We start from the raw sequence: 15,888 nt of genomic DNA on the forward strand, positions 1-15,888 counted from the left end.
CTTTCTCTGATTGACTTATTTCGCTAAGCATAATACCCTCTAATTCCATCCACGTTGTCACAAATGGCAAGATTACATTTCTTTTGATGGCTGCATAGTATTCCATTGTATATATATACCACCTCTTCTTTATCCATTCATCTGTTGATGGACATCTAGGTTCTTTCCATAGTTTGGCTATTGAGGACATTGCTGCTATAAACATTCGGGTGCATGTGCCCCTTCGGATCACTACATTTGTATCCTTAGGGTAAATACCCAGTAGTGCAATTGCTGGGTCGTAGGGTAGCTCTATTTTCAACTTTTTGAGGAACCTCCATGCTATTTTCCAGAGTGGTTGCACCAGCTTGCATTCCCACCAACAGTGTAGGATGGTTCCCCTTTCTCCACATCCTCGCCAGCATCTGTCATTTCCTGACTTGTTAATTTTAGCCATTCTGACTGGTGTGATATCTCATTGTGTTAAACCAACTTTTTAATCCTATGGCTATGGTATCATTTTTCTTTTTACATTTTAAACAGTAACTGTTCCACCCATGAATCAAACTTGCCTAAAACAAATGCATTTGGGCACCTGGATGGCACCTCTGGTTGAGTCTCTTACTCTTGGTTTCAGCTCAGGTTGTGATCTCAGTGTCCTGAGATCAAGCCCGGTGTAGGGCTATGTGCTCAGTGCAAGATTAGCGTAAGATTCTCTCTTCCCCTCCCTCTGGCTCTCCCACTCATGCTCTCTCTCAAATAAATAAATATATATATATTTTTAAATATCAGGTAGTCTGATAATACTTACAATGGAGCTATACCCCTGCCTGCCTCATCTGGGAAAGCAAGAGCTTTATGGGCCTCACTTTTCTATTAAGAAGTCCTCATAGAGGACCGCAAAGCTAATAATACGCTGTCTGCCCCCATCTCTTACCCCTTTTCCTCTCTGATCTTACATTTTACTACTCCCCTGGCCCCTAATTCAACTCTACCTTCTCTTCTGCCTTCTGGCGAGTTCTTGACTTGCCCACCAACTGCTTCTGACTGGAAAGCTTCTCCCTCAGATATCAGCATGGTTCACTTATCATCTTCTCAGTAAGTCTCACCTAACCACCCTATTTAAAATCACACATTCACCATCCTATATTCTTTAGATTTTCCCTTGCTGATTTACTGTCTTTCTCCCCCAAAAAACAAGGCAAGGACTTTTGTCCATTTTTTTTTTTCCACTAGAAAAGTGCCAGGAATATTAGTTGTTCAGTAAGTATTTGTTGAATCAATGAATGATGAACAAAACCCAATGTATCCAAAAGAGAACTTAATCTTTCTCACTCTGCCCATGCCTGAAACACACCAATACCCATATTTAGCCTTCTTCCTCTATTCTCTCTCAAGGAATAGTACTATCATCTGCATCCAAAACCAAGCAGTTACCTTAAACTCTCTACCATTCCACCCCTGTATGTAATCATGCATCTAGTTGTGTTAATTTTCTCTCCTCACTAGCTCTCAAGGCCATCTCCTTACCTCTCCTTCCACTATGACTCTTTCATCAAGACTAATCCTGTGTTTTGTCACTATCTCTAGGGACAAAAGCCACCACTCCATCCTTCCATGCTATAACCACTAATTACATCATGTGATCACAGTGTTCACCAATGAAAAAATTCTTTCAGGCTACTCATTATTTATGGAACTGGTTTTCCACTCTGACTACTCATTAGAATCACCCAGAAAGATTTTTGAACAATACTATGCAAAGGCTCCATCACGACTCTAGTATCTAAACCAATGACATCTCCCCAGGTGATTCCAAGAATCAGTGATCAACAAGGTATAATCTTAACCCTCTGAGGGTGCTGCACAAGGCCTTTTCTGAGTTCTGCCAACAGCTTATGAGCCTCATTTCTCCTACTCCAGCTATGCTGGAAGCAAACGCTCTCTTTGCCACCATGCTCTTCTTCCACCTTTGCCTTCCCATGCATCCTGACTTACCTGGCAATATACCTGTGACCTGTGCATAACTTCCAGTTTGGAAGAAGCACCACATTTCCTGTTCTCCTTAGGGACATCTTCCCTTACACTTCTGGGTATCCTGCCTCTTTCCTCCATTACAAGAGTCGACCATAGCATGGACATGGGAATATTTGTTGGAAATGACTGTTTAAAACAAATATACCCATGTAAACTTTTAAATAAGTTATTGTTTCTGCAATCAAACAGATACCATGATATCTATTTTTCCTTTTGAGCTCCAATTCAACAGTCAGGTGTTAAAGCAATCAAGTCACTGAAAACATTCCACCTACAATTTTAAGAACTCTATTACTATGTATTACTCAAACATATTACATAAAAACAGCTATGAAAACTCAAGCCTTGTATGGGTTAAAAAGTACTTTTTTTCTAAGAATGTTTTAAAATCTATGTTTAATTTTTCTTTTATAGAAAGAGTAATACACGAACCATGAAAACCAGACCATAAGAAAATATAGATTTCTAAGGGATGGCTTTCAATTTGCCTTAAAATCTACTCACTAACTCTTTGGAACAAATGAATAATAAACATAGAAAGATATGCAGAGTGCTGATTACTCTCCTATGAAGTCCCCACAAAGTAAAACAAAACAAAAGGTATTTTTAAGGAATAAAGAATAGACTGGATATTTGTATGCAAAAAAAGTAATAAAAAAGTTAATACAAAGGTCTAAACCCTACAGAACATTAGAATCACCTAAGGAGTTTTAAACATTACCCATGCGGCAAGACTCACCTGTAAGAGATTCTGATATAATGGGTCAGGGATGGGTTCCAGCATCAGATTTTTTTTCCAAGTCCCCCAGGGGATTCAACTATGCAGCAGTCAGGCTCAGGAAGTACTGAATCAGCACGTTCCCTGTTACAGCAAAGCCCATCTTTCAAAAAGCAATTGCAATAAAGCCTTTCCAATCAACGTTATCTCTTTCCCATGAGGGAAAAAAGAATACAAACATTGTAAACTGGAAAACATTAATATTAGTTAAGAGTTATATAGAACTTATTACATGTCGAACATTATTCTAAGGGCTTCTAATACATTGACCTTTTTATGCCTCACAATGGCTCTGTAAAGTTGGCACTATTTTATACCATTCGGCTTCTATGAAAATAGCTAACAGCTGCAGAATACTTAACACTACCAGGCATTATTTTGAGTGCTGTTATATACATTGAGTCATTGAATCTTCACAACTGTTCTATGAGGTGGTACTGTGATTATAATAAATTGATCAAAAGGCAAAGGGAAGTTAAATTACTGTCCAGGGCCTTACAGCTAGCGAGTGGCAGACCTGGGATTTGAAGCCGAGTATTCTAGCTCCAGATTTCATTAAAAATCAAAATCCAACTGATCTGTGCTCTACAAAAGGCATGAAATATACTAATATGAAATAAAATCACTACATATGTCTTTATTTTACTCCACTTCAGGAAATATCAATAAAAACTAGAGAGGAAGAAATAAGGATCATGTGATCCCAGTTCTAAGACAAGCATCACTGGTGAACCCAAGTGGAGCTTTTAGGACTTAGAATGAAAAAGAAGAAATTAGAGGGCGCCTGGGTGGCTCAGTGGGTTAAAGCCGCTGCCTTCGGCTCAGGTCATGATCCCAGGATCCTGGGATCGAGCCCCGCATCGGGCTCTCTGCTCAGCAGGGAGCCTACTTCCCTTCCTCTCTCTCTCTGCCTGCCTCTCTGCCTACTTGTGATCTCTGTCTGTCAAATAAATAAATAAAATCTTTAAAAAAAAAAAAAAAAGAAGAAATTAGAACGATGACAAAGATGAGAAACCCAAATCTATATATATCAGATGTGAAAGCAAGACACTGATTAGAAGCCAGATTCCTCCTCGCTGTGAGCTCCTTGAAGACGAGGAAGGTCTAGGTGTGTTCACTGCTGATAAAAAGTGCTCAAAAAACATATTTAAGCAAATGAAGTCAGCTGTCTACAAAAGAGGTGAGACGACTGAATTCTAAGGCAGACTTTATTTTAATACTGCATTTTTCTCATATTTCACAATACTCACCATGTGTAATACCTTTATTTTATATAAAACGTATTTCCATATAAGAGAACATTATATTAAGATATATTTTTGTTAAAATGTTGATATTTCAATGTTTTAATTTGTGCATGCCAGTTTTACCTTAAAACTAATCCATATTCATGTAAAAATTTAATAATTATATTTAAATAATTTATATAATGATCACATGATAAATTATTAAAGTAATGAAAACAGACATTTCTAATAATCCACTCAAGAGCTACAGAGCCTCACTGCTAATTCTAGGCCAAGCTGTTAGGAATTCTCTTGGGCCTGACTCTGTGTTCCTCAGGTGGGATGGCCATTAGGTCTCAGATCTGGTTTGATTTCTCCATTTGGAGCTGATGTCTCTATCATCCTCAAGATTAGCAAAACACAATCATGTATCTATCCTTCACCAATGGCATAACAGAGGCACTCTGCATTCCCACCAGAGAACATGTATAACTCAAACTCCCTGTTGGCCAACCAAATATAAAATATCTTAGAAGTAATATCCATGAAGGGCTCTCTGAAAGCTATTCTAAATTTTAAAATAAAGTCAAGTAAGTCACCAAACAATGGTGCACTTAAACATAACAGCAGTGTCTCCGAGTAGAACTCCTTGTGCAGAACTGCCATTCTGTGTTGCATTCGTGGTTCACGTTGAGGGGATTCATAAGGAACAGGGAAGCAAACCAGGCCATTATACTCAGAGAACTGGTGCTGAATTTTGTGATCCCTCAGAGCCCTCTCTGTTCTATGGGAAAGATTTCTTTCAGGTGTCAGGATCCAGGTAGGTCAATGTTCTCTTTAATGCCAGCAAAACAGGGAGCCCAACATATATTTTTTAAGATTATTTTTCTTTTTCTTCTACATTTTTCTTTTTCCATTACTTCTTAACATTTTAATTTTATTGTATATTACTTTTATTAACATGTATATATTTTAAAAAATCTCTCTTTAAGGTACTGGTACTCTAGAAATAAATAGATCTAAAAATAATGAATAAAACTGAAAGAGATCATGAAAAGTTCAAATGCCACTGACAGTAAAGAATGAAGGACGCAGCTTTCAAAATTATGAATAGTGAGTAAAGATTTTAGAATCTCAAGGAATTAAGAAATCCATTTCTTAATTCATTAGCTCCAAAACAATGCATGCTGATTTTTTAGTACAGTTGTGATCTAGTTAATCTGGAAATTTATAACATATTTATTGTACTATAAATGTCCAACACTTTTGCAAGACAGGGTGATCTTAAATAAATGTCATAACTCAAAATAATTTATACACAGTTTAGCCTTAACTAGAGAGTTGTTTAATAGTTAAGATAGTAAATGAACAGGTTAGAATTCTGAGGAATTGCAAACCCCCAGCTGTTCAGCTTATTGAGATTTCTTATTGCTTACTAATATCAAATAATGACTCAGATGCCTGAAGACACTGATTTTTCTTTATTTTACTGAAGTTTGTGTTAGCTCAAATACCCCATCGTTAAAATGTACACCTTTGGGCGAAACAAGAAACATGCTATAATCAAAGTAAAATGTCGTATTAGTTACATGAGCAAACACATTTCTTTGCACAATGAGCCCTAATTCAGTAGGTAGAAAAAGGATTAAAGTAAATGTTTCTCAAAACATAGGTTTTTGGAAACCAAGGCAAAGCAAGTGGAAGGAAAAAACTGACTTGGAATTTCTTCAGGAAGTTAGTATACTTGTGATCAATTAAGGAGAAAGAATATTTAAAGTTTTTAAACTGAAATAGTATTTATATGCCATCCTGGAACTTATTTCAAACTGTGTAGGGGCATCTTCTTAACTTAATATTTTTCACAACTTGTTGGAATCATCTTCTTGTAAAGAATATGTCGTCACCATTCAGGTGATAAGGTCTCAGTTAACAACAAAAAATCAACTAGCTAAGACTACAAAATATGAAAAACCATACCATGTTTCTTTTCCATCTTGGAATGAAATTTCATTTTGTACAAGGAAGAAAACAATGTGGCGGAAGAGAAACTGCCTAAAATCAATGCATGATGATTTCGTGTGACAAGCGGAATGGGGGTGGCAAGAGTAGGTGTGAGAAGCTACTGCTTTTAGTTAGAAACTGAACTGTGACTGAATAAGAAGCGAGAAAAGAAGTTTGAAAGACTGAATTTTAGATCAAAATCCCCCTTATGCTTTTCCATACATAATTAATACACTTTAGGGACATAAACCATGTTCATGATGGAGCAAAATTAGCATTACAGAAGAGTAAAGTCCTTAAGTAATAGCACAATACTAAGAAGGATGTGCAATGGCCCTTTAAGAATGGCACAGATATTTTAACCTTAATGGTTATGTTATGAAAAAGTTATATGTACTTAAGATTTTTATGGTATAGCTCTCTGGTATTACAAGCCCAGAGAAACACTTTCAGAACATATCCTTTTGTAAAATGATGGAATTTTCTAGGGTGTTTATAGCCTTTAGGGGGCCAAGATTAAACATAAGGCATTCTGCCTTGAAATTAACTCTTTAAGGAATCTAATAAAAAATCTGTTTAGTCATAAGAAATGGCTTTTTAAGCCCATTGAGAAATATTTTTTATCAATATAGAGCTATGTTTTATTTGAAACAACATTTAATAGAAGGAAATAAAGATATATATATATTCTCTGGCTCCGTTTAACTATAAACATTAAGAAGATAAATACACACTATTCTAAAGATGAGTCTCAGACGATGAAATGTAAAACTCCCTCACAGGGAGAAAAAGAATCATTGAAATTAAAACTACTTTAATGCTTGAATATAAAAGATTGAACTAAAACAAAAAGCAAAGAAAGAGAACTTACAAATCTGCTAAGACACATGCTGAAAGTGAACTGTTTAAACTTTCTTTTTTTTTTTTTACCCATGAGGATTTTCTAGTTACTGAAAACATACCTACAACAAAGAAAGTATAACTATATTCTGTGTTATACAATTCTAACAGCCAAGTTTAAAAAAAAATTGTGTAAATTACAGTATTTAAAATACACATTTCATTCTCGCTAGAAAATTAGTTCATTTTCTAGAGAATACTTTAATAAAAATTTCAACGTGTGGGTTATCTGGCTCAAAATTTCAGGACACTTAGGTATACCTGGGCTAGACAGGTACAAGAAACACGTGAGGAGAGCTTGGTGTTTGGAAGAGGACATGAAGGGGACTGAAGACTGCTGGCCTCGGCTAAAGGCAACAAAAAACAAAAACAGAAAACTTTAAAACATTCTATGAGCCAAAATGTTTAAGAGCCATATGCAGCCTCCCAAGCTGCCAGATTGTAGCTCAGATAACTAGGAAAACAGTAGCCAAGACAGAGTTCTACAAAAAAGTCAGTAGATGCCAATAAATTCTCACACTCACAGAGTGAATAAAATAGATTTTTCACAAACATGCTTCATTTAGTAATCTTCACTTATACAATTTGAGGTATAAATGAGTACAAAAGCAACCCAGCAAGCATGTTGATTATTAACATCTGCCTACATCCTTAGAATCTAGATGTTTCTACATCCAAGTAGCGAAGGGAGTATCCGAAATCTGGTCTCAGGCACACAGAGAACCAGTCCATCTGAGGCTCAGCAGCAACCAAAGGTCTCTTAACTTAGAAGATATCAAGCGATTCCTGGGTCCTAAGTATGATCTGGGTACACATCCTGTGACCTCTTGGGATTGGCCTGTCATAAGCACGTTAATTTACCGAGAACTCGATAAAAAGCGGTGCCTATCAAAATGCACTTGTAATGTATTTTATATATAATTAAATACAGAAGGAATAAAGTACAAGGGGAGGAGATGACAGAGAGAGAAACAAAGCAAAAAGTTCACAGGCAAGGCATATTGTCCCAGACCATCAGGACCTTACCCTGGAAGAAAGTAAAGCTATCCATTATTTCCCGAAACAGTGAGCAACATTAGAAAGAGGTTCCAGTTACTTGAGAGACAAGTTCCTGGGTATTCATACAAGATGACTGCAAAATGAGACATTACTAACCTCCTTTCCTACTAAAAATTCCAGAGAAACTCAGAAAAAGGGGCTATTGTTCTGCCAACTGATCCAGAAATCCGTGCAGTCATTTTTTTAATAGAGAGTCTGATCGGTTTAGGATTCCTTAAATATGTGTATTGGATAAATACTTGTTAAATAATATTTTTTACACTAGCTCCTTAAGATAAACTATTAATATGGTGTTCAAAGACTGAAGCAAATATTTGTAATGGATCATTTAACACGCAGATTCCATATTTTATGGTAAGTTCTACTGATATTGGATTTCCCATACTTCTACAATACCCAAACATACTGGTTTCTCATTCTTTGCCAAAAAACCTTAAACTTTGATTCTTTACCTGAAAAGAACTCAGCTTATTTTTAGTTTGCTTCTTTTGATATAAACCACTCACTACTAATAGCTACTAAATGAAGTAAAATATGGATGAATCTGCATAATATACAACACATTACAAGATCTATTCAGGGACAACCATGACAATATTAACTAATACCTATTGACAATATATTCTGTGCCAAACATTATATTAAGGACTCTACATAGATTATTTCACCATTTCACTTAATCTTCTCCAAAAAGTATGTGGTAGACACAGTTATAATCTCCAATTTCAGCTGAATTAAACAAGGCTCAAAGAAGTAATTTACCAAAGACGACAGAACTCAAACCCAGTTTAAGTTTACCCTCTCTTTCCCAATTATGCTTAATAGTATATACAAAGTACACTTTCATTGAGCAGTAAAGAATTCTAGAAGATTCCTAGGTTTTACATAAAACATAATTTATAATAAAGAAGAGCTACCTAGTCTATACAATTTAATATATTTGTCCAGTTCTCTTCCTGAAAGATCTGCAAGTCTGTTCATCATATTTAAAAGATAACTTTCCATCATGAATGTTTCATATATTCAAACTCAAAAGTCGTGGACAATGCGTTTAACTCTGCTAGAATTTTTATTAGGAGGAAAAGCCAAAAAGAATCCTGAAATCCGTGAAAGGTATAGATAAAGGAAATTCAAGATGTTAAGATAATTCCATCACAGATAGTTCTTTTAAAAGAAGTATGAAAACAAAGTTAAGGATCAATTTCATAGCTTGCTATGTGACCAGATATAAAATCTCTGACCTTTACTCAGGACACCAATGTACAGTAGAATAGATTACCTTTTTCCATACAATATGAACAGTAGTATAGAATGGACATCATTTGAACTAACCTAAAATCCAAACTGGAGAATCCTAGTTTGGCTGTGACCCAACTGACCTAACAAGGTATCTCATAAAACAGAGAACAACATCTTAATATTAAAATACTTAAAATTATAACTTTATTGCATATTTACCTTTATTGAATTTATCAAAAGATGCTGTTTAATATGTCCCTTGCTAATGAAATTTTCCATCATTCCTTTAAATAAGACTGAGACTTTGTATTATCAACTGCCTCCTCTAAAATAAATACTGTTTAAATACTCCTCAAAAACTAAACTTCCAAAACAAAGTAGATTGAATACAATTGTTTAGCAAAAGAAAGTAAACGGCACAACTTCAGAAAATAGTTCTGTTGTTAGGGAAAAAAGTAGAAAAGATTTTCTTCATACGGACTGTGAAGTCAGTGATGTCCCAGTATGAGTCTAAATTCAAATGTTTTTTGAAAAGTTAATGAAAATATTGTGATCATGAAGTTCCATCTTATAAGATTTGGAATCCCTTGGTTTGTCTGTTCTTTTATATCAGTTTATGGTAAGATATAAGATTTCACTTGTATTAACACAGACTGTGCACATTTATGAGAATTCCCCTTCAACATTGCTCAGCACAAACGCCTATAGTAAAAATAATTAAACCAGTTCTTCTGCATGTAGGTTAGTGAGCATATCTACTCTCTTGTAACATAAATGAGTACACAGCTAGGTGAAGACTGCACTTTCACAGCAGAATCAATGAAAACTTGAAGAGAAGGATTGACAAAAGTTTTTCAAAACTTTCTGTATGATGTTAAGGCAATAAAGTACCCCCCAAAACATAAGAAATTTCCATCTTTATTTTAAAATATGGTTAATTTTGTTTACTTACCCACACAGAGCCAGTGCCTCCAAAATAATATCTTCGTATAAACAAAATCAACCTACTATGTTTTCTGTACTATTTTTTGCCTTCCAGTTAGTTTTATATTAGAGAAACAAAAATCTTTGTTAATTTATTCTAAAATACTTCTTTTTAACTACAACTATTTTGCATAAATTTTTACTCTATAGGGTAGTCATAGTTTAACAAAAGATGAATTACTATTTTACTATCAAAAGGAATGAGGTATAGAATAATTTTAAATCCACATAGTACATATTCCAAATAAACGATTACAGATAATTTTTACTTTCTGTAATACATAGAAGAATAGGGGTGCCTGGGTGGCTCAGTGGGTTAAGCCTCTGCCTTCAGCTCAGGTCATGATCTCAGGGTCCTGGGATCGAGTCCCACGTTGGGCTCTCTGCTCAGCGGGGAGCCCGCTTCCCCCTCTCTCTCTGCCTGCCTCTCTGCCTACTTGTGATCTGTGTCTATCAAATAAATAAATAAAAACCTTAAAAAAATACATAGAAGAATATTCCCCAAAGTTAAAATACTACAAAGTATAAAAAATAAAGCAAAATTAAGTAAAGTGAGACTGCTCTTCCAAAAAAAGAATGATTATGACAATGTAATCTTGAGGTTCATGACTTTACAAGGAGCATATTTTCATGTTTCTTCTGTACCAGGAGACATGAAAAATTTGAAAAGTAAAAGAGTTAAGTTATAATTTACAAATGTGTGCATTGGATAGCTGAAGTGTATCAAACCCTTGAAAACCAAACTTACGAAAAGTGCAACATACTATTTAAACGTTAAATCCATTTTTTACTAAGACTACCTTTTAGGAAAATTTTCTTAAATAAAATTTTGTCTCTCATTTCTAAACAAATTTCTGAAGAAAAAAAAATGCCTGAGTGTTTCATGAAATTATCACAAAAAAATATATGTAACTCAGATTATATAAGTAACAGCTGCTGTTCAGGAAATCGAATAAGAGCAGAGAGAGACCAATTTTAAGCCATCAAATTTTAAGCCAATTTTAAGCCAATTTTAAGTCATAATATTAAACAGTTAAACTTAACATCTTAAGTTAAACTTAACATCTTCATAACTACTTCTATTTTCCCAGGTAACTAGTTCCCTTTAAATTTGTAAACAAATCTATCATAAATGATAGATTATGAGTTAATTTTTCCTATGCTTTAAAAAAATAACATGTTAAATTTCCACAGGACATTCTTCCCAGGAACTTGAGATTTTAACTATGTGGAAACAGAGAGAAGCGATTATATACCTAACCAAAACAACAACAGCAGCAACCCACCAAGTACCAAATGCTAAAAGCAACAACCCAAGAGAATACAGTTAGCCCTCTAGTTCGAAACAGGAAATGGATAGCATGTATATAAACACCGATAAAGCAAATAGCATCTGCCAGAGACGTGACTGTATATACAGGCTGCTGCTTAAAGCTATAGGCACGCTAAAAACAAAAACAAAAACAAAACCTCCAACAGTCCACAGCTCTGTGAAGAAAGTTATCTCCCACAATCACCCTGGTGTCCATACCCGGCTGCTTCTATCATTTTCAAGTGAATTAAAAGATGCCGAGAGAATAAACAAAATCATGGCCCCAGGCTATAAACGGGCACACACCTGTAATACCCGAACATTTTCATCACAAACTGTCTTACCTCGTAAGACCAGACGCACTGAGTGCCACCAAAGCGCCGAACACATCTTCCTACCTCGACGTCCTCATGAGTTGTGTACATTTCTCTGAGGCATTCACCAATATGTGGCACCATCCTTCTAAGAACCTCTCGACTGAAGATCATGCCAGGTCCTCCCATACAGAAGTTCTCTCCAGGCTCCAGCCCCAATTTTCCAAGTTCTTCAATATTCCCCAGGCCCGTCTGACCCAGGTAGAGAGGCTTACTGCTATTCAGTGATCGAAGAAACTCTTCTAACTTATCACCTACAAAGAGAAAGGCAACAGTCACTCCTTCTCCTAATTTCACAATTATTTAGAACAGAGTAAGGGAAAGACCTTCCAACATTGTGTGCAAACTCCTCCCCAAAGTCATAACACAACTGAAAGGAAGAAAAACCTCTGTGAATAGTCTATTATTTAAAAACTACTAATTTTCAGTTACTAATTAAATCATAATAAAATGTTATCAACCTTCTAGTGAAGATCACTGAAAAGACTTCGTAAGTTTAACAATCATCACTTTTTTTGTAAAAGGTGAGATAATAAGAAAAATGACAAATTTATTAGCGTGTTTGAAGTAATGATAATATTACAGAAAATAATAAATTATATTTAGCATTGATCAGCAGACTGTTGATATTCAATAAACATTTTTACTGTTAATTGATTTAGTGGTGTTTTGTCCTTAATAAACTTCACATTACTAAACAGTCATATACAACCCAAAAGTTGAGAGAGAAAGAGAGGATATTAAAGTCATCTTGGAGTTTAATTTTGGAAAGCACCTTTTCAGGAAAAAAAAATTTGTTAAAAATTAAGTAACTGGTTTCCTGATAGCACGTAAGTTCATCAAGAAAACCTATCTAAAAGTAAAATTCTATAGGGGCGCTTGGGTGGCTCAGTGGGTTAAAGCCTCTGCCTTCAGCTCAGGCCATGATCCCAGGGTCCTGGATGGAGCCCCACATCTGGCTCTCTGCTCAGCAGGGAACCTGCTTCCTCCTCTCTCTCTCTCTGCCTACTTGTGATCTCTGTCAAATAAATAAATAAAAAGTCTTAAAAAAATAAAAGTAAAATTCTATAGCTACAACAGTTTGAATAGATTAGACACTCTACAAAGTGATACAATGAGGTAGTCACCTTCTTTATATTCCCAGTCAGCATCTTTACTATCACTTTTTGATGAGCACGGCACCTGCAGTCATTGATCTTGATGATGCCATGCCTTGCCCCTGGGATCTCAATGAGTTTTGACTGGCTATTATTGAGTTCTTAATACAAAATGCATTTCATTCTTAATAGGAATGGAAAGATTATGGCACTTCAATGTTCTGAAGGACAATCTTTCAAAGCATTAAGACAAACGACAGAAATAGATGCTACTAATGTACTTAAAAATTCTCTGCGAGGTGTGGCAAACTTCTGCTAGGAAACCTTTGTGATTGTAATGAGACACGGAAGACAATGGAACTATAAGATAAGGGATCCATCACTTACAGGTACTGATATCAATACATCTTAAATCTGTAACACACAGTATCCAACAAATATGCAATCGTTTATTTTTGTATCGAATTATCAATGGAATTATTTCACTCTTCTCATCCTAACCCCAAGAAATCTCTAGTTATTACCCTACACTCACTCCCTGAGCCAAAATGGGACAGATCTTGTGTGTTTTCCCTTGAATCAGGCGAAAGATCACCTGGATCAGGAGAAAGCAGTGAGGTTACAAGGACAGAGGTACACACTAGGAAGAGTTGCCCCACTTTTGACCAATCCATCTCCATCTCCGCAACGGGCGGGACTGAAAAGATTTACTCCCTCTCTCAGGACTTCTCTCTGCTGAGTTTAGAAATCTCTGGCCAGAACCACCCACACCCAGGGTGAAGGACCGCACCTCTTTTAAAACCGACAAAAGTTTTCTCCTACTGTGGCTGCGCGTGGTTTTGGGAAGGACTTCCAGCCTTTGCTTATCGCCGCAGCCACCAAAACAGATTGGAAAGGAACCACGCTATTGTCTACAGCTCGGAGCTCCTGGGGTCTGGATAATTCACCTGCGTTGTCCCCTCTCCACCACCAATTCCTAAAAATACACTCATGCCCTCCGGGTTTTACAGAGGTGTGGCGGGGAGGGCGGGGGGCGTTGCTGTGTTAAGAGCCGACCTGGTGCTGCACTGTAGTGGCTGAAAGGAGGTGAGCGCTGGAGCGGTGTGGGGGTGCTCAAGGACTCCCAGTGCGTGGTGGGTAGTCCACAGGGAACGGTCCGGAACAGCGAAAATGTTTCCTTAATCTCACCAGTTCCGAACCTGCGTTAGATCCAATTGCAACAAAAGGGTTGTAGGGTTGTGGAATAAAGCTAGAACACCCAGCTCCAGACTGGGTCTCGCCTGTTTCCTCGGTCTTCCCTTCCTTCACTGAGGACACGCCCCTCTGGATAGCTGTGGGAAACTACTGTCACCCAGGGCTTTCAGAGCAGGACGGAGTAGGATTAGCCCTCGGTTAAGCCTCAAGTCCCCTTCCTCACCGCTCCCACACAGTAAAGAGTAGGGGCAAGCTCTGGGAGGAAACGAGAACAGCAAGAGTGAGGAAGGCGAATAAAGCCAGTCAGGTGTGAGGAGGGTGCAGACCGCAGGAGAAGAGGGGGAGCGCACTGGGAAGGGTGGGCGGATGCTGAGGGTGGGCACCGCGGGTTGGGGGCTGCAGGACCCCTGAGCACGTGCTGGTAGAGAAGCAAAGAGGGGCCGGGCAGGGATTAGGGCTGGCTGCAGAGAAACGGGATGGGGAAGAGAAGGGGCGGGCAGGCGGGACCGCCGGCGCTGGGAGGTCACCTTTGATGTAGACGTCGTCGTCGGCGCGCATGAACCACTCATACTTGTCCAGGTAGTGGTCGTGCATGTACTTGATCATCATGAAGGACTTTTTCTGGGGAGGGTAGGAGTCGTCCACCCCCGGCAGTGCGATGACAGGCAGGGGTGGCGAGGGCTGGCTCATATCGGCGTTAGGGGACTGCTGACTGGAAAAAAACTCCACGCGGCCGGGGATGAAGCGCGCCCAGGTCCGCTGCGCCGCTAGCGCGCGGCTGCCCAGGTACTTCTGCGCGGTCATCACTCCTACGTACAGGAAATCCCGGGGTCGGGAGCTCTGGGCGGCGGCGCCCCCATCCCCGCTGCCGTTGTGGCTACTCCCCGGACCGCCGCTTCTCCGCTGTCCAGCCGCGCCCCCGTCCTCCTCCTCCCGCTCCCCTTCCGCCACGGGGGCGCCTGGCAGCCCCGTTGCGCCTTCGGGCTCGCGTCCTCGCCGCCGCTGCTGCAGCGGGGGTGGCTGTTGCCAGGGGCTGCTCCGAAAACTGGTTACCCCGGGCGCTGCCTCTGCCAGCGGCGGTCCCTGGAGCTCCTGGCGCACGGGGGGCGGCGACTGCTCCAGCCGGGGCCGGGGCTGAGGTTGGGGGAGCGGCTGCTGCGCGCCAGCGCCGGGGCCAGCGGCCGAGCGTCCGTAGTAGGAGCAGAGGCTGGAGCCGCGTCTCTTCCTCTCGCTCAGCTCGGCCACTCTAGGGGCGATGAGCCAGGACGCGGCGGTGAAGCCCAGCACCAGCCCCAGAGCCACGCTCATCCACGGGCGGCGGGAGCGCACGGCCATCGCGACTGCCCCCGGCGCGGACGCTAGCTGAGCGGCTGTGGCGCTGCGCGCGGGTCTCCCGGCTCACACCCGCCCCTCCTCCGCCTCAGCGCCCCCAGCTCGGGCCGCTGCCCGCCGCCGAGGCGCGGACGCCGGCTCAGGGTTGGAGCGCTCCGGGCGCCTGGCCGACTGCGGGTTGCTGCTGCCGGCCGCGCTCCCCGCTCTGCTCTGGGTCCCGGCTCCCAGCGAGGGTCGGGAGTGAAACTTCTCCCGGCGGCGGCGGTGGCGGCGGCAGCAGCGAGAGGAGCTGCAGGAGGAGGAGGTGGCGCGGCAGCGGCGGCAACGCGTCCGCTCCTAAGCTGCCACCCTGTCACTGGCGCGCCTGGTCCCTCCC

The 15,888-nt window shown here is 39.7% G+C and overlaps 1 protein-coding gene across 1 annotated transcript in view; it reads right to left on the minus strand.

Annotated features, from left to right (window-relative positions):
• The window catches only part of LOC111141263 (chondroitin sulfate synthase 3), a 293,963-nt gene extending 278,448 nt beyond the window's left edge, over nucleotides 1-15,515 (minus strand). The window contains exons 1-2 of the mRNA XM_022493711.1: nucleotides 14,708-15,515; nucleotides 11,860-12,143 (exon numbers count right to left, since the gene is read on the minus strand). Of these exons, the coding sequence (XP_022349419.1) occupies nucleotides 11,860-12,143; nucleotides 14,708-15,515 (1,092 nt within the window). The remainder of the gene's footprint in view (nucleotides 1-11,859; nucleotides 12,144-14,707) is intronic.
• Nucleotides 15,516-15,888: the final 373 nt, after the last annotated feature.

This window comes from Enhydra lutris, unplaced genomic scaffold (assembly GCF_002288905.1).
Source record: "Enhydra lutris kenyoni isolate GAN:26980312 unplaced genomic scaffold, ASM228890v2 scaffoldscaffold5, whole genome shotgun sequence".
Classification (NCBI taxonomy): Eukaryota; Metazoa; Chordata; class Mammalia; order Carnivora; family Mustelidae; genus Enhydra; species Enhydra lutris.